This window comes from Python bivittatus, unplaced genomic scaffold (genome assembly GCF_059951505.1).
Source record: "Python bivittatus isolate LINGU-HERP-01145 unplaced genomic scaffold, Pbiv_v1 ctg000410_np1212, whole genome shotgun sequence".
NCBI lineage: Eukaryota > Metazoa > Chordata > Lepidosauria > Squamata > Pythonidae > Python > Python bivittatus.
Genome location: NW_028277067.1, coordinates 14,483,486 through 14,510,585, shown reverse-complemented (window position 1 = coordinate 14,510,585; position 27,100 = coordinate 14,483,486). Strand labels below are relative to the sequence as shown.

At 40.4% G+C, this 27,100-nt stretch overlaps 1 protein-coding gene and 1 long non-coding RNA gene across 2 annotated transcripts; one reads left to right on the top strand and one right to left on the bottom strand.

Annotated features, from left to right (window-relative positions):
- The first annotated feature begins 1,225 nt into the window (after positions 1 to 1,225).
- On the top strand, positions 1,226 to 27,100 carry KCNA7 (potassium voltage-gated channel subfamily A member 7). Its single transcript, XM_007429767.3, has 2 exons — positions 1,226 to 4,290; positions 25,536 to 27,100. Exons 1-2 carry the CDS (start codon positions 3,715 to 3,717, stop codon positions 26,430 to 26,432), a joined length of 1,473 nt encoding a protein of 490 aa, XP_007429829.1. The 5' UTR covers positions 1,226 to 3,714; the 3' UTR covers positions 26,433 to 27,100.
- LOC148215463 (uncharacterized) lies at positions 7,185 to 10,459 on the bottom strand. Its single transcript, XR_015796640.1, has 3 exons — positions 10,364 to 10,459; positions 10,071 to 10,234; positions 7,185 to 9,277 (listed from the first exon to the last, which is right to left on the bottom strand). It is a non-coding gene; the product is annotated as an uncharacterized LOC148215463 (long non-coding RNA).

The following is a 27,100-nucleotide window of genomic DNA, read 5'->3' as shown; positions in this document are numbered from 1 at the left end:
AGGTGGTGCTGTAGAATTTATTTCATTTTCACCATCTTTTTTCTTTATTTACCTTTAAGGTTGTGGGACTCCTATCTCTCTCATGTTAGGGGGAAGACACCAGGTAAAGGCATTTCCTTGGAAGATTGGTGATGTTAGCAGTCACCAATTGATGTTAGACCAAGCAACTACACAAGGCAGGAAGGTAAGGCTGGGGCAATCCTCAGAGGACTTCTGGGTGGTTTCAGATTTCCAAGTTTTCATGCCACAGACTCATTCCTGCTGTTACAGATGTGTACATGTGCTCTTACACATTTGTAAAACAGCAAACCAGAAGAATCTTCTTGTAATCATATGTACAATTACATCAAAAAGGTCTTTGCAGTGTTTATTGTAATGCATATGCTTGTCAGTAATGTGATGGAATTAAAAGGATACATATGAGCTGAAGGAATTGAGCTATTATATTTGGGCTGCAGAGCCTGAGATCAATATAGATGGCAGCAAAGAGAGACATATTAGTTCTTTGCTGACACCTCATGGTCCATTGGCTTTTTGAAGCCTAGATATGGTGGCTTAGCTGTAATAAGCCTGTTGCTATCTTCCAGTGATCGGGCAAATCGACATAAAATAAATGGGATGAAAACTAACAGTAGACTAAAAATGTTGAATAGAATCCAGACTTAATTATAAACATAGGATTTACTCTGAAATCAGTTAATTCGGTTATGACTAACTTAAATCCTGTTGATTTTAGTAGTCTCAGCAAGACTAAAGGTGTATTGGGCCAACTGATCTTTAATTTACTCCACAGTTAAATGTTTTCAATTTGTATATATTAACCTATATATATGTAGGTGGTGCTGTTCCATTTGCATAGAGGGATGTCTGCTCATACATTTTCTGGCTACAGATTTGGTCTAATTTAACCTTTTCCTTTAGCTTCTGTAATATGGTAAACAGAATGGGACTGAAATATTATAGTAATATTTGGGCCCCTGTTAATTAGCTGGGATAATCACTTTTAAGCTGTGTTCCAACTATCAGTTTCCTGGGATCCTTACTAAAGTCTTTAATTATAAAATCAGCAATGATGAAAAAATTTCCACTGAATGTATATTGCATGCTGTTTTCTGGATTTTCTGAACTTTTGCCTATTTTTGCCAATGAATGTTGTTAGAAGTTTGTTCCTGCTAATACATCCTAAGAGTCTGAATAAACAAATGCACCAATGTTTGTTGCTTGTTTCATTTATTTCCTAAAATCATCCAACATGATAACAGCAAATATATTAGCTCTGCTTAATTAATTCTGTTTAAATTAAGTTTTTGTCCAGGTCTTGCCTGCTTTTTGGAGTATGGCCTCCAGCACACATCCCAAAGTCCAAGTAAATCTCTTAGCAAGAGCTACCATACATGGACTGTACAGGCGGCGCATTAGCAGTTGTTCAGATTTTTTGAAGACCAGTTATGGTAGCCCAGTCTTAGCTCCTGCTCCCACAAAAAAAGGTTTCTCATCTATGGAAAGGTAGCATAATATTATTAAGCCTAGTTTGGCCCTTTGTTCCAAATTAATATGAAAAAGATGGGCTAGAACAAAGAGCCTTGAGGCCTGGCCACATAAGGGGTAGAAGGTATGAAAGTAGAAAAATAAGTTAAACTTTTTTTTTAAAAAAATAAGAATTTAAGTGGAGAAACAGATGTTCACATAGACTGGATCTCAAGAAGACTGGGGGTTCACGATCTGGTTCCTTAAACTTTTCTTGCAGTTCAGAACATAAGGCCCTGCTTTACATCTTTTGGGGGAAGGCTTTTTTTTTTTATGCTAGAGAATACATTTGAATGAGGAACCAAACACCTGAAGTGTACATCACCATTGTCACATGTTAATTATAAAATAATCTAAAATTATATTGGGCATTATGGATAAATAAGGTGAACAGGCCCCTGTCTATGTTTTTGCAATCAAAGAAACACAAGAGGGAAAAAAGGGAACTCAAGGCCAACTTTGCAATAAGCTAAATGGGAAGCCAAAGAGAGGGTTAAGCCTGTACTTGGACTATAGTTTGCAATTATAAAGCTAGCGACAGGAAGAGAGATGATCAAAGGAACCGAGTAGAACATCCGGAAAGAAAAGCAAGAGAAATGTGTTTTTAATCAGTTCTGAAAGCAGGTCAAAGAGGAGGCCAGTCAAATATCTAAAGACCGCAAGAAATAATTCTGTGCAGCGTTTCCACATGTCCTGTAGGGGGAAGTCCTTTATTGGAAAGTCTGTTCAAGAACAATCCTCTTTTTCAGGAAATTCTTTCTTGAAGAGATGTTCAGTCCAAGTCCAATTTAGAGAACCATAAAAAAGAAAAGTAAACACCTTGACATTACTTACATTCAAGTCAGTACTTGAGCAGCAGACTGACAGTTGAAAAGTGACAATTTCAATACAGTGAAATGTATTGCATTTCTGCTTATTTTATGCTTGTTTTTCCTAAATTTGCTCTGATGTATATAAACAGCATACTATGTTTCATGCACAATCACCCTGATTACCCAGCCTGTGTATAAGACATACTGTAGATAGGGAAAAACACAGAGTCAAGTTTTTGTAAGACGATTCGCATTCGGTGAAAAGGGGGACCCAAAGGAAAGAAATGAGAGAAAGCAATGAAGACGGGTAAGAGGGAATAAGAAAAGTTTAAATAATACAAAGAATCTTTTTAGGTAATACAGCGGGGAGGGGTACACTTTGTATGCCTGGCTTGCCTCTGGTCTCAGGACTTGAATCAACAACTCAGGAAGGATAGTTTCCAGAAGAGGATTGAGCTTAAATTTGCTTCAGTTTGGCATCTTCTCAATCTCTGATCTATCACTCAGAATAACCTTTGAGTCCAGATTCTCGGTCTTTGCCTACTCTTGTATATGGCTCATGAGGCCCTATTCTTTTCTGACAGGCTGGGATGCCCAGGCTCACGCACCACTTCTCTTTCTAGGGGAGCACAAGAGTTCTGGCTGGCAGTCTTCTGTACTCTCCTGAAGGTGCCCTGCCTACTTTTTTCTCTGCCCTGGGCACTCTGCCTGCCCCTATGTCACTCCCTGTTATTTTTAGCTCTTCCCTCTTCTGATCAGAGTACTGTTGGGATTGCTTTTAGGCATGGAGTTGGAGGCGGTGCTGGGATTTTGGCAAGGGGGCCAAGAGTCTGTAACGTCCTGGGGCAATCTGATATCCCTAGGTCTAGGGAAAGTGTTTACAGGCAGAAACCTTGACGCTGGCACTGGAAGGCAGGGGTGTTCTCAGAAAGGGGACATAGAGAAGGACAGTTGGGGAGGGGGAATCTAAATTGTGGGTATAAACCCTTTGGAAATACCAAAGCAATTTTGAAAATAGTGTAGATGAGATGGCACTGTGATTGTCCATGGCTGAAGACTGGGTTTAAGAGAAAGGTTCATTCCAGGAAAAGAGAGGAGATGGCATGAACTAAGGAAATGATATAGCGAAAGAAGGAAGAGGAGAGAAGTAAGTCAGAAGCTAGACCAGATTTGTTTAAAGTAGGGAGTGAATGAGTGAAAATAGATGAAGGGGATTTAGAAGAGAGAGAAGATGTAAGCTGAGATACAGATAATAGTGTGAATAGACGGATAATAGCTAAACTGGCAATTCCTGGAGAAGGCCTCAGCATTTGGGTGAACTTCGAATCATGGCCTCCTACATCATCTCAGGATCTCTGTAGCTGCCAGTTCTACCATGGAGAAGCTATTGCCGCTGACAGCAGGGGAAAGTGAGCCTATTGTCCACTGTGGGGGGCATTCTCACAAGGACTGCTGTGAACGGGTGGTAATAAATGTTTCTGGCCTACGATTTGAGACCCAAGCAAAGACCTTGAGACAGTTCCCCGACACTTTACTGGGTGACCCTCGGCGGCGTGTGCAGTACTACGACCCACTGCGCAATGAATACTTCTTTGATCGCAATCGGCCTTGCTTTGACTCTATCTTGTATTATTACCAATCTGGAGGGCGGCTTCGAAGGCCAATCAATGTCCCTATTGATGTTTTCTTGGAGGAACTCAAATTCTATCAGCTGGGGGAAGAAGCTCTCACCAAATTTCGTGATGATGAAGGATTCATCAAGGAAGAAGAGCAGCCTATGCCTGAGAGAGAATTCCTCAAACAAGTGTGGCTACTCTTTGAACATCCAGAGAGCTCCCAGGCTGCCCGTATCATTGCGATAATTTCAGTTATGGTCATTCTTATCTCCATCGTGATTTTCTGCCTGGAGACTTTACCTGACTTTCGGGATGAGAGCGACATCTCTTTGCCAGTAAGTTATGAAGGCCATAATGATTATTTTTCTCTATACTGGTTGCATTGTTTTGCATGTTCTCCTTCCTCTGAATGGTGAATATTGACATTTCAGAAGGTACTTTGCTTCAAAACCCCCTTCCCCAATGAAGTGCCATCCAAATATCTTAGACAATAGCAGTTGTGTTGTCTAATGATGATGAAAGTTGTAGTCCAATAAATGTAGAATTCTAGCTTGGAGAAAATTACTCTGCTGTCAAATTATAATTTAAATGATTTCAGAAGTGCCCAAGTGTAATATTCTCTTACTGGTTCAGATAGACCTCCATTTCCATCACATAAATAGCAGTATTGTTGCCAGTATTTTGCCACTCAAGAATTAGAATTTGTTATCTCTGTTATCCCAAGGAATATTTTTTTTAAGAATGTCACATTCCAAATCTGACATTTGCAAACATCAGATATGAATTTTAAATTGTCACTTCTGTAATCCTTTAAAAAAAAGAAGTATAATAAGAATATGACAATTTCTTTAGTTTACGGGCCCCCATCTGAAAGCATCTCTTAATGCCATCTTGATTTCAAATCCTTTAATATCAATTCCCCAACCACACTGGACTTCACTTTTCATTGCAGGAACTTCATAGTTGAGTCTGCACATAATCACCAATGAATGAGTTGAAACAATCATGCCTCTGTTCCTTCAACACAACATGTCTGTATTAGTGTATCATAGGCCGTAAAGAATGTGGGGATCTCCAAATATTATGGTCTAGGATAATGTTATTCAAATGGTGATGTTTTTACCAACTGCTGTTCCATGTGGGTTTCAAAGCCTCCTATTGTGTGATGAGGATGGGGGGCGGGGGGAGGTTAGGCACTTGGCCTGAAAAATTGTTGAAGAAGTAATAATAATGATAACAACAACAACAACTCTCATCAAGGTAATATTCCCTCATAAATCAAACTCTTTCTTTCAATGCTAATTATTCTGTGCTTTGGTTCTTCCCCCACCTGCTGCCATTTTGTAATGGTTAGCCTCTGTGATTTTCAGCCCTCTCAAGTAGGCCCCATGAACAAAACCTTTGAGACCCCCTGTCCTAATGGGCTGATTGTTGTGTTAGTGACAATGACTCAGCAAGAAATGCAGTCCTAAAAATCTGTATACTGTCCTTGCAGAACCTTAGCATTCAAAAAGCTTTCAAGAAAAAAGAGAGAGATAGACAAATTTGCATGACTTTCGGTGTCAACTTCTAAACCAGCTTTCCCTAATGTAATACTCTCCAGATGTGTTCAGATTGCAGATCCCAGAATTCTCAGCCAGCTTGGGGTAATAATGATCCAATACATCTAGACTGCAGATAATGGGAAAGATCCAATAGTAACATATATAGAATTCATGCAGTTTTCTTGTCTGCAACAGTGTCAACATATATTGCATCTTTTATGTATTCCTGCTCATGTATCTGTCACTTTGAGATTGAGTGCTGTCAACTGAAAATAAGTTTTTGGTTGTATGCCTTCACCCACCATATGCCTTCTACAGCCCATGCCATGTCATATGTCTCCATCATCTGTAGAATGCTTTGATAACACTAAACACAATTGTGCCATTTGAATCTGCAAATTGAAAAAAATGGTACAGTGGGTAAAATTTAGGAAGCCGTGGGGATAGTGTTTCCCAGCCTAGAACCATCAAATGAGATTAGATGAAAATGTACTGGTCATTTCCTGTGAACATGGCTAATGATCAGGGGTGGGGTGGGGCTTTAGTCCAATGACATCTGAGGAATCACAATTGGGACAGGGTGCTGTAGGGATGTAGCACATAGAAGATATTGGACCCAATGGGCACCTGAGGTCTGATTTTGCCTCTGTCTTTCTGTCTGTCTATCACAAACATGTCCCAGAGACTTTATATATCATGGAGTTCCCAAGATGCCATCTATCAGTGTAGAAATAGTGCAACCTGCTTGTACCTGGGGCTTCAAGGTATGTTGAGCTACAACTCCTATCACCCCCCATGTTGCCTGGGAATAATGAGACTTGAAATCCAATATATATGGAGGACATCAAGATAGAAAAAAAGTGAGGTAAAAATACTTGAAAGGAAGTACTGATGGGAATGAAATAAATATATATTTCTTCTTCTTCACGTCAGTGCTTTCCCTAGTGGTTCATTCCCATTGCCCTTTGTCTGATTCTCAGCCAGAGGAAATCAGAGTTTTCCTCAGCTGGGAAGGGAAAGAATTTCAGGGGGGAAATTCAACAGATGGGGGAAAAGCCTAAGCTATCCTTTCACTTAATTTTTGGAAATGCTTCATCTTGGCTAGTGAAATTTGTAATTCTACCCTTTATAGGTTATAAAAGGAGAGCGCTCAAGAGGATTGGTCTCCAGACACTTCAGTTGTTAAGCTCCTTCATTTCTGACTCTCATACTTTTGGAAACAAGCAACTGGAACACTTAATAGAGGAAAAGTAGTTTGGCTAGGAAGAGTTGTAGCAGAAAATCAGTTGCAAAGTAGAATAATAAGCATCCACTCCTTCCATCTAACTCAGACTGTGCTGTTGTGTCTAGAGAGGGACTGGGGAGATACAAGTTTCTGCTTGACTATGGAGCTCATTGACCACTCAATATCTCTCAGCTCAACTTCTCACAAAGCTGTTGCAAGAATAAAAGGAAGGGATACCCCCACCCCACCTTTGCATATGTGTTGTCTTGAACTCTCTGAGGAAAGGCATGATGTTGTTGTTGTTGTTGTTTAGTCGTTAAGTCGTGTCCGACTCTTCGTGACCCCATGAACCATATTGCGCCAGGCCTTCCGGTCCTTCACTGCCTCCCTGAGTTGGCTCAGTTTCATGCTCATTGCTTCAGTGATGCTATCTAACCATCTCATCCTCTGCCGTCCTCTTCTCCTTTTGCCTTCAATCTTTCCCAGCATCAGGGTCTTCTCCAAAGAGATCTCTCTTCGCATTAGGTGACCAAAGTATCTGAGCTTGAGCTTCATTATCGATCCTTCCAATGAGCAATCAGGGTTGATTTCCTTTAAGATTGACTGGTTTGACCTCCTAGCAGTCCAGGGGACTCTCAAGAGTCTTCTCCAGCACCACAGTTCAAAGGCATCAATTCTTCGGCGCTCCGCCTTCTTTATGGTCCAGCTCTCACAGCCATACATTACTACTGGAAAAACCATAGCTTTGACTATGCGGATCTTTGTCGGCAAGGTGACGTCTCTGCTTTTTAATATGCTATCTAGGCTTGCCATGGCTTTCCTCCCAAGGAAATTAAAAAGGCATGATATAAACATGTTAAATAGCATGCTTTTTTTTTCCCCTTTCAAAACTGTATAATTTACTAAAAGTGATCATCTTAGGATTTGCGTGCTTTCTGGTGGACAGTTCCTAGTGCAGCAAAAGCATTGTGGGGATATTTTGTTCTTAGTGCACTGTTATCTGCACTCACCTGCAGGATTCCATGAACAATGCAGGGTGTCCAAATGAGGAACGTATCCATTGTTATCTGTCTGCTCATGAAGTATCTGAGAAGGTTCCACATGACATTCTCATTGACAAGCTGTTAAAGTATGGTTTGGGTGGCACTACAGTAAGATGGGCCCACAACTGGCTGGCTTGCACGTAGAGACTTGACAGTAATGGCTCTACGTTAAGCTGGAGAACAGTAACCAATGGGCTTCTGCAGAGGTCTGTCTTTGGGTCAGTATTATTCAACATTTTTACAAATGGTATGGATAATGGGATTGATGGGCTGCTTATCAGATTTGTGGATGACACAAAATTGGAAGATTTGGCAACATCTAGGAAGACAAAAAGATTGCAGTCTAATCCGGGAGGGTTGGAAGATTGGGCTGAGAGGACAGGATGCCTTTCAATTAGGAGAAATGTGAGATACTCCATTTTGGGAGGAAAAATACAGGCTACACATTCATGGCTTGGAAGCACTACATTGGAGAATGTAGGTATTGCTACTGAAAACAATCTGAACATGAGCCAGCAGTTTGAAATAATTGCTAGAAGGGCTAATATCGTTCTGGACTGCGTCAGGAGAAGCACTGTATTAAAGACATGTGAAGTCTGTATTCCCTCTGCACTATGCTGGTGAGACCCCACCTGGAGTACTGTATATGCTTCTGGACAACATATTTTCAGAAGGTTATTAATAGGTTAAGAGGAGAACAGCAAAGATGATACAGAGACTTGAGGACATGCCCCGTAACGACAGGTGGAAGAAAACTGGGATGTTCAGGCTGGGAAAAGAAAACTAAAAAGAGAGATGATGTCAGCATTCAGGTACATAAAAGGGTGCTTTAGGGAAGGTTGTCAAAAACAATTATACATTGTTATAGAAGTTAGGACCAGAAATAATGAGTATAAGTTACAGCTACATACATTTGATTTAAATATAAGGAAAAACTTCTGACAGTAAGATCTGTACAACAGTGGAACAGTCTATGGAGTTTGTAGGTTTTCCATTTCTAGAGGCTTTTAAGAAGAAATTGGGCGGCCTCCTGTCAAGCATGGCTTAATTGGTTTCCCTATGTATTCCAAGGATTGAACTAAAGCAGCATTGTTCAAACTTGGCCACTTTAGGACATGTGGACTTCAACTCCCAGAATCCCCCAGCCAGCAAGTTTGAACAACACTGAACTAAAGGATCCTTGTCATCTCATCCAGCTCCACAACTCTACCATTCTGTGCTTTTGCCTCACAGTGAATTCCTGTCAACTCACAATCAAAACTGCCATAGTCACTGGCCCTTCCCCTTCCGTTACATTCCTGTTGTGTGTTTTTGTCATTCTCCACACACTGCCTGTGGACATCTCCATGGGAAGGCCTGGTCCACTTTGGGCTTCCCAGGTGAATTAGAACTTCCAGGACCCGGAGTCTTAACTGCACAAGGATGCAAGAGGAGTAGAGCTGGCTCCCCAGTCAAGGGCATCATCACATATCACCGCTGAGTCTGCCCTGTTCCACAAAATGATTGCCCCCTGTATTTGAGAGGAAAAGAGGACTTTATTCTCTTCCAGTACATCAGGAACAAACGGAACAAATATATTTTCTTTCCTAAGTACTCAGAGTCAGATTTGGTTATTATTTTAAAATCTATGGCTGTAGATTATACTGGGAAGTTGAAAAAAAAAATCCTGAAAAAGGCAATTCCATATTGGTATAAAAAAAAAATGCATGGGATCTGTCCAGGAGTTGATAGCAGCTTGAATCTATACCTTTGTTCCCTCCTCCACTATTCCTTTTGGGGTGGATAGGCATCCCTTTTTCTTAAAACACATTTTACAGAACTCCACACATCTTCAAGCTGCCAGGGTTGAGAAACACTGGCCTAGAACTTCCCTCTGTACCACTGTATTTGTTCCATGTGACATTTACAAAAAGCTGGGGGCAGGGGGGAGGACTCAGTTGTGGGAATCCGGACTTGTGCCCACTGTCTTCACTACAATGTCACCTCCCCCAGTATGTTGAGAACCACAAAGTAAGCAATGGGAATATGAAGGAGGATAAAGGATCTACAGTTCTGTTCTTCCATTTTAATTGTATGGGTCCTTTAATGTGTCCTAATTTACTAGAATAAGTACTTTTAAAGCTATAGCATTTTTGTCAGGAACTGAAATAAGGGGTAGGGTGAATTTTCGGGGGGGGGGGCTATCTTTCAGCTTCAGTGAAAGACTCCACTTGTGTGGCATCACAGTAAAAAATGGAAGAAGTTTCACAATCATAATCACTCTAGATTTAACTCACCATTTCAACAAAACTAGTTTTATTTACCTTATTCATGTTGCACGATTCTATTAATCAGCTTCTCAAATGCAGAGCATTCCCCTTTCACTTGCTACTATCATGTATAGGGTAACTCCTATCAGCTTTCATACTTACGAGCTCCTTTGCATAATCAGGCAAAAGGTCATATTTCAGAAAAATAAAGTTCTATCCTGTAAAGAGAAAGATGAATGGTCAAATGAAATTCTTGGTGTGTTTGGAAGAAGTCAAAGATGAATTCGTATTTTCATTCCAGGGAATGTTGAACCAAGTTTATCTAGTAAGAAATGAGAACCTGGCACCTGATGATTTGATTTGGGGTTTGCAGAATTCAGGGTGCGTGTGCGTAGTGCATCTTTTTCAAGCTGGTGCCCTCCAAATGTCATGAGACTGTGTACTGGCTCGGAATGATGAAAATTTCAGACCCAACGTATCAGGAAAGGCTAGTGTAAGGAATTTCCTGGTCAGCGCTATCCTGTTTATCCCCACATACTTCCTGAGTAGCTTGTACTCAAACCTTGCAGATCTTCACTCCTCCAAAATAGCTTATAAGGATTCTGTCTGACAAGGTTTCTCTGGCGTCTGCTTTCCTGCTGGCAACTGGTGCTAATTTGCTGCTAGCTGGGCTGGAGCACAAACAGATGACCAGGATTAATATCTTCCATACTGCAGTGTTCACCAACAAGGGATCCTGATGGCAGAAGGGGAAGGAGGAAAGAATAACTGATATAACGTTCTTAATTTTATAGGCCAGAAGGACCTGGCTTTTGAAGCCAACAGGGGAATCCCTCTGGGGCACATTGCCATGGAGACTCTCACATCCCTCCCCATCATGTGCTATGGCACGCATAACACTTCCCCTCCCTCTCCATCATTCCAATCTCAGTGCAGCCATACAACCATGTATTCCCACGGAAGGGGGGCTATCCTACGACTGTACTCCATATATATTTGTGAAACCAACTCATTTTTATCCTGTAAAGTGTGCCCCATTTATAAACTTTGTTGTAAAATCTCAGTTTGATATATTTATTTATTTATTTATATATGTATGTGTGTGTATGTATGTGTATATATATACACACACACACACACACACATACACTTTCTATCCTAATATATATATACAGTATATATAAAAAATTACCCTGTCCCCTTTCCTATCCCTGTGACTTTTAATGATTTATCCAGATTGATAGCATATTAGGAGTCACTAATATTCAATCCTATACATGTTTATGTAGGAATCAGAAATAAGTCAATTTTCAACAGGGGCTAATCTCACCTAAATTTGCCATTCAGGAGTGAAGCCATTCATTCACACAGTAAATTCCCATTGACATAACTGAATCTTGCAGTTGACCCAATGCGTAGGGCTGTGCTGAAAGCAACCTCTTTTTGCATCCTTCCTGTTGGAAATTCTAGCTCAAGAGTTTCCAGGCTTGCAATGCTTCATTTCTTACCAATATACAGTATCATTTACTTCTATGCCCAGTGAGAGATTTTTTTTTAAGCTGGGCAGTACTTCTCTTTGCCCTGACCCATCTCCATTATTAAATTTTCTGCCACATTCCCCTTAGGAAATCCTTTATCTATTGCACTGATCTACGTTTCTTAACAAACTTCTGCCATCCTTCGTGTGTTCTTCCCCAGAGTTGCTTTCCTTTAGCTCCTCTATTTTGATTCTCAGTCTACCCAGCTATCCAGTTTTCGTTGCCTCTGCCATCTCCTTCAAACTCAAGAAGGTGTACAAAGTTTTCCTAGCCAGACCGATATTTCACATCCTACGCAGCTTCTGTATTTGATAACATGATACTCGTGTCTTCCTCCACAGAGACTAAAACTTTTGTGAGCATCAGCACACACATTAAGTGAGCCAGTGGTGTACAGACAACAGTTGTTTTTAACAAAAGAGACACTTTCTATCCTAATATGAGTCGAGGCATACATATATTGTTTATTTATTTAATTGGGGAACAATTAAACTTGATTTGATTTACTTCCATTGACTGGGTTCTGACATAATGATGTCAGGCCAATAAATCACAATAAACTGACAAAGTCTGAGTTCACAACTTACACTAAACTAAAACTAAACACACATTATGACAATGCACAATATGTCCAAACCAAGTGATTGTGTCTCTCCATTGCTAATTATATCCTTATGCTATGTAATTTATTAATACCCAATAGAAATGATCGTTATCTTAGATGTAATGTACTCCTATATTAACTTAAACATTTTTCTCTTTTACTGCATCTCTCTTGATTGGCATATGCTTTAATTTCCATAAACACTAGAGTCTTACACACTGTGCCTTTAAATAATGATTGGTTTGACATGATGTGGGGTGGGCCAATTGAAACAATTGTGTTGAAATAATCATAGAAATACTCTTGTGAGACATTGCTTGTTTTCATATATTCATATTCTAAATGATTAAATTCACACACATTATCCTACACCTTGATTTGCTTTGTTATACTTTGAATAAATCAGTTTGTTTTCTTCCCATAAACATACAAACCACAGTGGCTCAATTCATACAATATGCTATGCCAAAACTAATCAAGACATTCTTCTTCTTAGCTTGTTGGGTAAACCAGACCAATGTCATTGTTTAGATCTTTGAAATAGTTCAATACCATTTTAAATATGAGGTAAGGGTGATTCAGTTGCATCAGGAATAACATCTAGCGCTTTAGTACAGGCTATGCTGTAATTCAGGTTGAGCTTACAGTTTAAAAAGCGCTGGAAGTTGCTAGTGCAGTGGGAGGCAACAGCAGGCTACTTGACTCTGTGGATTGGGCCTAAGTCTGTCTGGAAGACCTACTAAGCTCAGTAGCATTTATTCCCAAGTAAGCACAAAATAATACATTCAGCAATATCTTACCCCACATTTTACAATACTTATATGGTTCACTGGACCCCAGATCTCTTGCTATGTTGTTAGTTACTCACTGATACAGAAGATTTTATGTAATGCAAATACCTTCCACAGGCTGAAAAAAAATGAACAGCCAAACCTTTTGTAGAGGACACTAAAATACTACTGGGTCTTTTCGGTTTTTGCACATAACTATAAGAATACTGCAAAAGTAGGACAGAAAGTGGAAAACAGACATTTTAAATGACAGTATGGATATAATACAGATGAAAGAAAAAGCAAGAAATAGTTTATGAATGTTATGAATATGAAAATTATGATGAATATTCTCCCCCCTGAAGTGAGATTAGCTCCGTCCCTGTTAATGTTCCGGAGGTCCTCAAGACCTGGCTGTGTCATCAGGCCTGGGGGTCCTGGGGACCAGTGAAACCCTAAGATGGCTCCCCTATCGCGATGAACATTCACTCTCTCTTGTGCCTTGTGGGTTTTTTAAAATATTTTAATAATTGTTTTTATATGTATTGTTTTAATTAATTGTTGTACGCTGCCCAGAGTCACTTTGTGCGAGATGCACAGCCGTATAAATTTGATAAATGTATAAATAAGAGCAAGCCACTCAATTAAGCTTAATGAGCCACATCTTGTTCCCGAGCCATTTCAAGTTTTTCATGTTAAAGAATCAGACCCAGCATTGATTGATGCTCTTCATGTGCCCGTATATGCATTTAATAAAAATGGTTAGGTTTTCAATGCTCCATGAAACCCTTCCCCAGCCATCACATGCAGAGAAAGGTCAAGAGCCTGCCACAACAGAGTCCATACATCAAATGTAATTGTAATCCAGCTATTGTGTTTTATGTAACAGCTCCAAGATGGTATAGAAAAAACAACCGTAATACGGTAATGAAGGTAAAGATAGAATTCCATAGGGACCAGAATCAAAGCCTTCACCCTCCAAAGGTAATATAAGGTTTCCATTTAGAGCCAGAGAATGAATTCCTTCCTGCGATAAGGTGCAAATAGGAAGCAGACGGTATATAACTGCTTTTTTTCCTCCTCAAATGGCAGTTAAGCCTTACACAGATCGTTTCCAAAATACTATTTTCAGTGTCTTTACAGCCCCCCTCCCCTCAGAAACTGAGAAGCAATCTGCAGACTATCACCTTATTTTGGTCACCCCATCTAGGGCAAACCATCGGTATGCACAGCTAATTGCTCAGAACTTGGAACTACATATTGAGCCAAGCTCTTTTATGTAATGGCCTGACTGCAGCCGGTGGGTTAAACGGAACTATGATTCTTGCTTGCACCAAGCTAAATTTCCTCTGCTGTGAAATAAAGTTGCCTTAACTGGAAATTGTACTGACTGCCAAAATTCTTATTCAGCAGGCAGTTGCCTCTAACAGCTGAGTTTATGTGTGGCAAAAGGGTAGCAAATACTTACAGGGTGGGCGTGTCTAATTTTCTGCCTTGACTGCTAAATCATTTGACTAGAACATCTTGTCTTTCAAAGGAGTGGGTTTGTGCTGTGATTCAGGCAACAAATGCCCATATTAACTAAACAATATTAAAACTGCAGTTAGTGCAGTTAATCTCAAATATGCTTATCGTTGAACAAATCATAGTGTCTAGAACCAGAGTAATTATTTTAATTCAATTCATTTCAGTTTTATTAGAAAGTTGTTAAAATGTGATTCCTTGTTTTGTTCTTCAAAATGTTTTCTTTTCAATGGGAATATGTCAGTCAGCTTTAAATACGTAATGTGTATGCATACTATATGTAATGTGACAAAAAAAATAAATTTCAGCCTCTCTTTCTCCCTGATACTCTGATTGCAGTCTCTTTTTTCCAGTTTTAGAAATGGCTTTGTGACTGAATGACTCTTATGTTGTAGTTACTAAGTTTCTCTAAAGACTTAGTATATAGTACTCTAAAGACTTAGTATTGAGGTATCTTGATCATGGTTTATGGCTTAGCACACCTGAAGTGCGATAAGAGGAGCAAAGCTGGTGGTTGATCCAGCATCAGATTTGCTGGTATGAGTTTAAGGCAAACTACAAAGCCAGGCAGCGGGAAGAAGACTATTGCTAGAATTTGAGGGTGTCTAAAAGCAGGAAATGTATAACTTAGTTTTATATTTTTATCCCTAGTAGCACATTTTTTTATTTCTGGCTCAGAGCAGTCCTGCCAGTTGCAGGCAGTCATGTATTACACATGTAACAAAACAGGTATTACTTTTTGGAAAAGTAGCTTTGGGAGGGAGTGACACCAGAAAACAGTGAGGACAGACTTAAATCATGCTCTGCAGGTTGCTTTCCTGTAGCTATTTTTCCCCAATGACGTTCCAATGTGCATTTGCAAAGGAGGAAATCTACTCTGTTTTCATGAATGAATTTAAATTTAACAAATTTTGTTTTCCAAAGTTGCTTCACTTAAAAGAACCAGCCATTGGACTTTTATTATAGATACTTAATGCCACAGTGGTTTTTAACAGGAAGAAGTTTCTGATACTGCAAAGAATAAGAGATATTTTTTAAATGTAGCATTTTGTGAAGTAGGGTGCAGGAGATTAGCAGACTGTAATCCTTGACAAATTTTACCTGGTTATGTAATGATATATAACTCTTCCACTCTAACACCAAAATAGCATAAGCTACACTAAAGAAGGGTCCGCTGTTATAATGCAACAACTGCTTTCAGCTAAGTTGTAGGTCCTTAAGAGATTCTCTTCAGTTGACTTGATCTAATGCTCCTCTCAAATTCTTACACTTTCAAAGCTCTATAAATATAAAAAAGCAATGTAGCCCTCCTCTCTCTCTCTCTCTCTCTCTCTCTCTCTCTCTCTATATATATATATATATATATATATGTGGAAGCACCTCAAGCTGCTCTAAAGCTCTGGCTAAGTGCTGGTTGTACAGAAATGTGCGTTTGTATGCAAAAGTTTAGATACCCTGATTCAAACTGTAAGTTTCAAAGAGTCCCTAAGTGAACGGAAGCTGATACGACCTCTACCTTATGCAAAGTTAAACACAACTTCTTTCTGCAAATTTGAATGCATGGTTACTATGTGCAGTTGTTTACAGATCCAGAATAAGTAAACAGTGAATACAGCAGGTGCAGAAGTTTGGAAACCATTCCACTCAGTAATTATTACACTTCCTTTAGCAGAAATCTTCCAAACATTTCCTGTAGCCAGCTTAGAGTCTTTCTATTCTTGCTTTTGGGTCTTGTCCCCTACTCTCCCTTGCAAAATTCTACCTCAGATAAATTATTAGGTTTCCTTGCACACACTTTGTGTGTGAGACCTCCGAACAGATTTTCAATAATATTCAAATCTGAGGGCCGTTCAATAATTTTTATCTCTCTTTCCTGCAATATTTCATGGGTTGATTTGGATATATATTTTACCTTGTTCTCTTGCAGAAATATCCAACCTCTTTTCAGATTCATTTTTTTACTACTTATGGGACATTACTTTCTAGGATATGTTGCTATTTAGTTGAGTTCATTCTTTTTTTTTAATCTGCACAGCATGTCCTGTGTCACTAGTTGCCATATCACTCCAAAGCATGATGGACCAACCCTATGCTTAACAGTTGGCAAAATATTCTTTTATTCAAATGCTTTGCCTTTTTTCTCCTAATTAATCTTGTGTGGTCTCAAACAGTTCAGTTTTTGTTTCATCAGTCCAAAGCATGTCATTCCAAAAGATTTCATCTTCTTTTCGTACTTTAGGCAATGATTTTTGAGATAAGATTGGGAAAAAAGGTTTCCTTCTGACAGCTCTCCCATGCAAACCTGTACTGTGGATACAGTGTCAGCTAATTCTTTCAGCAGATCATTTTCAGTGATCTGTGGGTTCTGTTTTGTAGATCTGACCAGTTTTCAGGTAATAAGAATAGAGATTGTTCTTGGTTTTCAAGCTACTGTCCTACAATGAAGAAACTGAAGCTGAAAAGAGGTTGGATATTTCAACAAAACAATCTGATATAATGTCCACATCAACCATGAAGTACTTACAAGAAAGAGAGATAAAAATTATGGAAAGGCCTTCACATTTCTCAGTCTTGAATATTACTGAAAATTGGTTGGAAGATCTCAAACACACAGTGCTTGCATAGAGGCATAAGAATATTTTTGAGCTAGAAGACTTCTGCAAGGAAGAGCGAGGAAAAATTCTAAAAGCAAGAATAGAATTTTTTTTTGCTGGTTACAGAAAACATCTGGAAGCTGTTATTTCTACCAAAAAAGGTGTTACAAAATATCAACTGAAAAGGTATCCACACTTTTCATCTGCCGTATTCAATCTTTAAACAACTGCACATAGTAAGTATGCATTGAATTTTGCAGAAAGATCTTGTGTTTAACTTTTTACCATGTAGAGGTGGTGTCAGCTTGTGTTCACTTAGGGATTTATTGAATCATATAGTTCGACCAGGAGTGCCTAAAACTTTTATTTACAACTTAAATCTTGGAACTCTGGTTAGTATAGCGATGGATGTTGAGATTAAAAGGGAGCTAAGCGCCGTGATAGTCCACAGTGTGCTAATCCTGAACTGTATCTCTGGTAAGTATCAGAATCACTACATTGGTCTGATTGCAATATCAATAAGATGTCATTGTTTACCCAAGCCTAACATGGATTATTTATTTCATTTAAACTTACTGTTGACATGATCCAGAGGTTAACCTTAATAACATAAAATGGAATAATAAATAGCTGCAGTCTAGTATAATTCAGACTGCAATCTAGACAAGTGCTCTTGTTGTCTGTAATATATACAATTGCAAAAACTTTATACAGTATTTGGTTATCCAGATTACTGATGAATGTAATTTTGATCCTGTTTTGCCCAATGAAAGAATTCAAGAAAAGTTTTTCAAAATGTGTGAGATGCCCAGAGAAGCACAGAATGTTTATTTGGGTCCTCTTCTTTTTCTTGCATGCTATTTCAACATAATTTTTAAAAATCGTTTAATGTTAATGGCATAATAAATGAGAGTCTGTGGGGAAACCCAGAATATTAAAATAATTCTTTAATATTTTAACTGATTGGTTTTACTCCCTCGAATAAGAAGTATTGATGCACCTCATTACTTAAAGTATTAAATCATCATTTGGAATTAACACCCTTCCTTGCGTGAATCTGGGATAATTGCCCTGAGTTAGAGAAATGTGGACAGAATCTAATATTACTATTTTCATTAAAGCTGAGACAGCACGAAGGACATACTTTTAGTATCATCTACACCCTCAAAATATCAGAGTTCAAAGAGATACAGGGGTTTTGGACAATCATATGCAGTCTGAGTGCTGTTATAACCTCCTTGGATGGTCAAATTATACATTGTACTAAGTAAAGGGCATATCTTTAGCAGCATATTCATCACTAGCAATTCCACATTTTGTTCTTGGAAGATGCAGTTATGGAGCTCCAATCCAGGTTAGGCCTGTGATAAATAGGGAGTTATCTTTCCTTCCCTTCCTGCTTTTCTGTTGAAGCTCTTCATCCATCATTTGCTTCTTCAGAGGCTATTTGCTTTAAACAACACTTCCAGGGTGAGAGGAATTAAGAACTAGTTATCAAAAAAATTGTAGAGATAAGAGTTACATTTCTTTCTGTGTATTCATTCTTGCATCCTGCTTGCCATAGTATAAAGTCGTTTTACTACAGTCAGTAACTCTTTTTGAGGGACCTGTCTTCATGGCATTGTCTCCATCTCATCCTCAACCTGCTGCCAAGGCAGCCTAGATCTGTCTTTAGTTCTTCCAGTCTGGAAGTGGGCTTTTTCTTCTCCCAACGCAAAACTTTCCATGTAGACAATCTAGAGGGCCCCTGGGACGATGCTGTCAGGGGCAGCCTTCTCCCCAGCCCCAGTCCACTCAGCAACGGCTGCTGTGGAAATGCCCGTTTGATCATTGATCGCTATGCCTCCGTGCCACGTCTGATACTTGGCCTTTTCCATCTGGTACTGGAGTATCAGCTCCCAGGAGATCGATAGATCTACCAACCAGGCATCCTGCTATGTGGGCAGGGGGGTGGATGGGCGTGTGCTTGTAAAGTATGCAAGACCTCCAACACACACAGAGAGATGTAAATTGGGCAGCGGGGAAGAGGGCTCTTTGCCCGACCAAAAACAAATCATGGGAGGAAGTGGGTTTCTGGAGGGAAGAAGGAAAATAAAATCCAGAGGCACAATAGCACTGAGAGCTCTCTGTTGGGGCTCCTCTGATTTTTGTCTCTAAGGCAGACTTTGTCTGGGGCCGGGTGGCGTTGCCTGACATAAGTGTATCTGTTTTTCTGACAGAACAATTAACCTCCTGGGTGATCAATAAGAAGTACACTGTAATAAAAAAATAAGGCTTGAACTTCCAACCGGGAGCATCCACAGCGATGGCCAGTGGCTTCAAAATGGCAGGCACGGCCAGGCCATTGAAGCTCAGCACTGTTTTATGTGTGTGCAATCCATATGACTCATGTTAGACAGGGATCACCCAGTTGCCCCCACCATTTGAAGCCACTGGCCATTGCTGCAGACGCCCCTGCCTCCAACTCCACCCTGGCACACAACAATTGGTGGCTGGTTTTCCTCCTGGTAGGAAATACGGGGGGGGGGGGGGAGGACAACTAAGAAACCACCCATTGCTACCTTGATGCTACCCCTCATTACGTTACATTGCCTGGCCTCTTTGCTGAGATGCAGCGATGCTAGGCTGTGGGGCAGCACGAGTTACTTCAATATCCTTTCCGTCAAAGGGGAGGGAAGCCCATTTGTGTACCCGTGAGGATGAGTCCTCCGTGTAACAATCCTGATCCCGCTCAGAGTCACGTGTGGGTGATTTTCCAGTAAAAAGCTGCCTGTTTCAGTGAGCATATTTCAAAATACAGATAATCCCCGGGTTAAGAATGCCTGGTTTATGGATGACCCATTGGTTAGAATCAAACCTATTGTAGCAAAGTTCGAGTTAAATGCACAATGGTTTGAGTTAATTACACAATACTGCTTATACAGAATTATACAATAATACTGTTCCGGCTTACATACAAATTCGACTTAAGGACAGAGCTTGGGAACAGAACTCATTCTTAAACTGGGGACTACCTATAAGTGTTCTGAATACAACATTTCATTTGTTCACTATAAACATGGTATTTTGCAAAGGTAGCTAATCTGTTTAAACGTTTTTTCCTCTCTCTCACCTTTACATTCTTGAATTGTGGAAGTAGTAGCAATCTGTATCATTTATTTCAAGCTTACATTGCAGGTTTGTTGTGAATATACAGTAGGAGGGGGAAACTAAGCTTGCATCCATACCTCCTTAGAACTAAAGCAGATTAAAAAAAGAAAAAGATAAAACAATTGTATAGTAGCTGCATGTAGATTTTCAGTTAGTAGATCTATCCCAATATATACTATAGCCTATAGTACACCTTATGATTCAATAGCTTGTAGAACCACCTTTAGCAGCAATAACTTGAAGTAATTGTTTTCTGTATGACTTTATCAGTCTCTCACATTGTTGTGGAAGAATTTTGGCCCACTCTTCTTTACAACATTGCTTCAGTTCATTGAGGTTTGTGGGGATTTGTTTATGCACAGCTCTCTTGAGGTCCCGCCACAGCATTTCAATCGGGTTGAGGTCTAGACTTTGACTGGGCCATTGCAACACTTTGATTCTTTTCTTTTTCAGCCATTCTGTTGTAGATTTGCTGGTGTGCTTGGGATCATGGTCGTGGTGCATGACCCAATGTCGTCCAAACTTTAGCTGTTGGACAGATGGCCTCACATTTGACTCTAGAATACTTTTGTATACAGAGGAGTTTGTGGTCGACTCAGTGACTGCAAGGTGCCCAGGTCTTGTGGCTGCAAAACAAGTCCAAATCATCACCCCTCCACCGCCACCGTGCTTGACGGTTGGAATGAGATGTTTGTGCTGATATGCTGTGTTTGGTTTTCGCCAAACGTGGTGCTGTGCATGATGGCCAAACATCTCCACTTTGGTCTCGTCTGTCCAAAGGACAGTGTTCCAGAAGTCTTGTGATTTGTTCAGATGCAACTTTGCAAACCTAAGCCGTGCTGCCATGTTCTTTTTAGGGAGAAGAGGCTTTCTCCTGGCAACCCTTCCAAACAAACCATACTTGTTCAGTCTTTTTCTAATTGTACTGTCATGAACTTGAACATTTAACATGCTAACGGAGACCTGTAGAGTCTGAGATGTAACTCTTGGATTTTTTGCAATTTCTCTGAGCATTGCACAGTCTGACCTTGGGGTGAATTTGCTGGGGCATCCACTCCTGGGGAGATTGGCTTGAATGTTTTCCACTTGGGAATAATCTTCCTCACTGTAGAATGAGGGACTTTAAATTGTTTGGAAATGGCCTTATAACCCTTCCCAGATTGATGGGCAGCAACAATTGCTTCTCTAAGATCATTGCTGATGTCTTTACTCTTTGGCATTGTGTTAACACACACCTCAGTGCTCAAGACCAGCAAACTCCTAAAATGTTGGCTTTTATAGAGGTAGTCACACTTGCTGATGATCAATTATCAAGGGCATTTGATTAGCAGCACCTGGCTGCTACTTAGCCTCTTCATACCTATGGAAGCAGTAAGGGTGTACCTAGTTTTTCACACATGGCTTCTCCATTTTGGCTTTCTTTTTGTAAAATAAACGATGACACGGTGTGATATGTCACATGTTGTTGTTCATCTGAGGTATTTACCTACTTTTGAGAACTGCTAAGGACCAGATGATTTTTATTATGTCCTGGTATGTAAAACCATAGAACTCAAAGAGGGTGTACTTTCTTTTTCACACGACTCTATTCACATCTAGTATGTTTAAAGATCAGAGGAGGCAGAAATAATCATCCATAAAAATTAAAAATGTATAGCACAGAAGCTTTTGTAGATTGTGAGTGCGCTGAACCACCATGTAAAATATATACCTGTGACGTAAAATGTAAGAATATATTACGGTGTGGAATTTTCCTGTTCAGAATGCTAGGCAGCCATGCTATTTTCTAGCATATGCCATTCCATTCCTGCCTTTTGGATTTTCCATTTTCCCCATTCTAACATATGCAGTTCCATTTGGAGCTTCCTGCCCCTTTGGGGTGTCCCCCCACAAAGATTTTGTGCATTTCTGCAAGGCCTGGCATTTTTCCATGTCTGCTGACACCTCCCTCTGTTACACACGCTGCTCCCAGGTTCGGCTTATGGTCACTCACTCACACACTCACAGCCTTTTGAGGCCCACGGATCTTGTCAGCCCCCCTTGCTTTCTACCTGGGTTTTCCAGATAGGTGTGGCTGGAGCAGACAGACACAGCCCTGGTCAACAGCCGGGAAATAATTAGGGATACACACAAATCACTTCTAACTGAACAAGAGGTTCTTTGTAATACACGGAGACCCAGTGAATTTAAAGTAACAGCAAAACTTTATTGGTTGCAAGGTACACTTGCCCTTTCCCATACACACACACACACACACACACACACACACGCTCATCCACACTTACCCACGTCCTTCCCAACTAGGCTGCCAGGCACTAGCTAGAGGGATGGAAGCCACCAAGTCTGGATCCAAAGATGACTCAGAAGACTCAGAGTGGGCGGGCTTTGGGACCCCTTTTATCCCCAAAAGTCCTTGCTGGGTTGATTTACAAGTTGATGGGATTGGGGTGAGGGTTTCCATGTGCTCAGGCCCAACTTCCTTTTTCTGGTTCAGGTCCTTTGTTTTTTCCTTAAGGACTTGCTTCCTTCTTATCTACCTCCCTGAAGGGATCTGATAGATAAGTTTCCTGGCTTTTGTCCTCTCTGCTTACGTGCCTGCTTCATCTTTGGCAGCTTCAGCCTAGTCTCACACCTCTAGTAGATAGATAATGCCAATCTGATTACATAAAAGTCCAAATAGAAAATGGTATAATGTGATCTGAGTTACAGAGAATGGACTGAAGGCAATTGACGTAGTTCCTTTGCTAGAGCTAAGCAAATCTAGACCTTGCCAAGAACTTGCTGAGAGTTTGCGTGACAGCTCAGTGGATTTGCTGTGAACTCCCTGAAGGGCAGGTGGGATACTAATGAAACAAAAAGACTGTATGGAAATCGCATGAAAGTAAAAATATCCTTGCGTGTTTCCTAAGCCCAGGTATATCAAGAGAGAGAGGTACAGGACAATGCTCAGCATGTTCTAAAAGCAGATATCAGACAGACTGACCCAGTCCAGGGGCTTTTCTGAATCCAGATTGATCTAAGAAATTCCACATAACCAGCAGGTACTTCCCTGGCTTGCAGAGCAAACAGGCCCCGCTACAGAAGTCAAAATTAGAGAGGCAGGAAATCAGAGCTGACCAGAGGACAGAGCTGGGAGGAATATCTGACCTTGACATTTCTGCTTTTCTCCCGGCTTTAAGCACAGCTTTGATTTGATTCCTTCTGCAAATAACTGGGCCAACCTGGTATCCCACATTCTCTGCCATCCATTTCCTGGTGCTCCATCCATCTATTGTCTTGAATTAAATTTGCAGCCCATCAATGTTCATATTATTTTTTCCTCCTACCTCACAAGAATACATAACTTACTGTTTCTCCTTCCATTCTTGCTGTCCAGTTCACACCAATACACCAACCTAGGCTTGAATGTATAATATAGTATAATATAATATAAATTAAACCTAAAAACACACTTGCATATACTTCTTGAGTTGCATTAAGCCTTGAAGTAATTACATTTTGGATATGTTTGTGGCCATCTTGCTTTCCTTGATTTGATCCACTGAATATTTAAAACTACAGCATGCCCTCCCTCTCAGAGAACTGATTAATTTGAGTGATGGATAGATGCCAACCTGGATACAATTTATCAGCCAGGGAAACAGGCAGGGGACCTAATTCGCTGCTTAGTGCTGGTGTTGCACTTGCCAATGTGAGGAGGGCAGAAGGTTTAAATTGTTAGTGGCTTATTCTATATATTTATATTTTATGTATGTCCCAGCAAAAAATAGATTTTAAGTATATTTTACTCTGCTGTTTTGTACAGGAAATAGATTAAAAAATACAGTCTAATCAAATTTAATGCTACTCACAAAGCCACCCAGAAGCATTTAGAGTGAAAAATGTTACTTAACATTTGTATAGCGTTTTCCAGTATTCAGAATGCTGCATTTGCATGATTTAGTTGGAAACTTTATCTTACATTATTATCCCCGCTCCCCACATAGGTGGGAAAAAGAGAGACAAGTTCATATAAGGTTACTCCTTAAGTTAATGGCAGAACTGATTCATCAAGCAGGGAATTTCTGCTTCACAGCTCAGCCTTTTCGCCAGTAGCCTGTACAATTTCTTCAACCACGTCATACACAATGATGGCCAAGAAACCCTTCTTGTAATTCAGTCTTTCACCTCTAGCCTAGCCTCCGTCCTTTCACCTCATTGCCTGAACTCCGAACAGCCCTGAATAGAACATGTTCACGGATCAGAAGATGCACGGCACCTTCCCCTCCTGTCTGTGATGTAAATATTGTGCTATCTTGGTTTCATGGATATATACAGGAACAATGTAACAGAGGTGGTGGAAAAAAGGGGAACTTACCTGGGGTAGTTCTTGATGGGGGGGACAGAAAAAGTTTAGAGCAGCGGTCCATAGATTTGATCGTTGTTCTGGTCCCCTCCCCCCCGTCTTCTTTAAATGTTGTAGCATATTATACCCTACTTATTTTCAAAATATGGTATACTGGACCTGCTGTATTTGGGCACTCTCTTGTTCATTGTGCAGAATGGAGCTCTGAACATCTCCTCTAATAGAAGAATTGGTTTGTTTTTTAATTTCTGCAGAAATCATACCAGATGGCTGCCAAGCATCAAATAATGTCTGGTAATGTTTCTTGAAAGACTTCACTTCAGCTCTCTTTCCATGACACTAGCAAGATATTTAGGCAGGCTGAAATACATCATCAGTCTTCCTGAAGACTTGGGCTGCTTTTGTTAACTCCAGTTGAGAGTGATGGGGAAAGCAGTCCCAAATATTATGGCACACCAAACTTGGGAAAAAGTTAATGAAGATAGAAACCCTGGGGATTATTATCTTTTATTATCTTCATTAATTTTAATTTCTAACCAAAGGGCAGGCCATACTAATGAGACTCAACTAGCGAAACTGCTACAGTGGCAACATGATTCAAGGACAATGTTTGTGATGACGTTGGGGTTTACCTGACAGTTGTGAAGATGTCAGTATGTGAGGACATCACACATTTGTCTTTGGAAGAATATTGATATTTTCAGGGAGAGTGTTTGGTGGCCTGGCCTTTCCCAATGTGGAGCCTTCCAGGTGTGTTTGTATTGCAATCTCTAGTAGTATTTTTCAAACTTGGCAACTTTAAGATGTGTGGACTTCAACTCTGGGAGTTGCCAAGTTTGAAAAACACTGCTCTAGTACATTTCACCCAACAGTTTAGTCCATCTCGTCTAACTGAAACCAATGATTTATACTATAACACTCATTTTTCACCTCCTTTGGGTTAATTAAGTCATATTAACCAGGACATTCTGTTTTCCTTTTTTCCTTTCCACAGCTTGTCCACCATCATTTGAATAGCAGTGTGATGCATGCCCTGCCAACACCAAAGTCTCATTCTGAAGACCCTTTCTTCATTGTAGAGACCATTTGCATCTGTTGGTTCTCCTTTGAACTCCTGGTACGGTTCACAGCCTGCCCAAGTAAGCCAGCTTTCTTCAAGAATATCATGAACATTATTGATTGTATAGCCATCATCCCTTACTTTGTTGCCCTTGGTACCGAGCTTGCACGCCAGCGTGGGGTAGGCCAGCCTGCCATGTCATTGGCTATTCTCAGAGTCATCCGGTTGGTGAGAGTCTTTAGAATCTTCAAACTCTCCAGGCACTCCAAAGGATTGCAAATCCTGGGTCAGACGCTTAAAGCCAGCATGAGGGAGCTGGGCTTGCTCATCTTCTTCCTCTTCATTGGAGTCATCTTGTTCTCTAGTGCTGTCTATTTTGCAGAAGCTGATCATGAAAAAACAAATTTCAGCAGCATCCCTGCTGCCTTCTGGTGGGCTGTGGTTACCATGACGACTGTGGGATATGGTGACATGTACCCTGAAACTATTGGAGGCAAAATTGTGGGGTCCCTCTGTGCCATTGCTGGAGTACTCACCATCTCACTTCCAGTGCCTGTCATTGTCTCCAACTTCAGCTACTTTTACCACCGAGAGACTGATTGCGAGGATCACGGTCAATACATCCACATTACAACCTGCCCATATACCCCACCACCATCTCCAGAACTTGCTGCCATCCGAAAGAAGGCTCACAACCAAGAGAAGGCTCAACTTAGGGAGAAACATTATGGGGACAAAGAACTTATTGTGCCCAGTTCAGAGTTTCTAGATGGCATGGTGCCTATGGGCAACTTAGAAGTGCCCAACAGACGTCTTGTGACCCAAGTGTGATCATCTCATCCACCCAAGTAATTCTTGCCTGCTACATGCCTTCCCTTACTTCATCTCAGCATACAGTATTTAACTGGAAAGTTCTGCATAATAAGGCAATGAGCCAAAAGTCTGATCTGATGTTGGACTTAAAAACTAGTAATGGGTTCAGAGATGTGCTTCACCTTAACTGTAGAGGGGGAGGACTTAAATAGATGGATATGTTTAAATTTGGGATGGGGCAAATTACAATGGATTGGCCAAAGGATCAGACTACATAGTAAGAAAAATAAATTAAATTGCAAAGAGGCAGTTCAACAAACACATATTCTACCACACTGTTCTTTCTTTAGTTGGAGTTGCAGTCGATCAAGAAAAAATATCTTTTCTCTACTTCTTTTATTTCCCTCTACTGTGTCACCCACCATCCTTCTGTGACTCAAAAAACCGAGGACATGAAGATGCCTTCATGAAACCACAGCACTGTGTTCTTGGGTTACATCTGCTGGATCGTTCAATGGAACATACCCAGGAGAACCAGACCCCAAATAGCAAGAGTGGGGATAAATAAGGGAATACTATCAGGCAATCATTTTTGATTCAGGGTATCACAGGGAACATTGTCATCATGCTAAGAAGGAACTGTAAATACATCTCTAGGAGAAGACCTGCTGCTGCTGCTGCTGCTG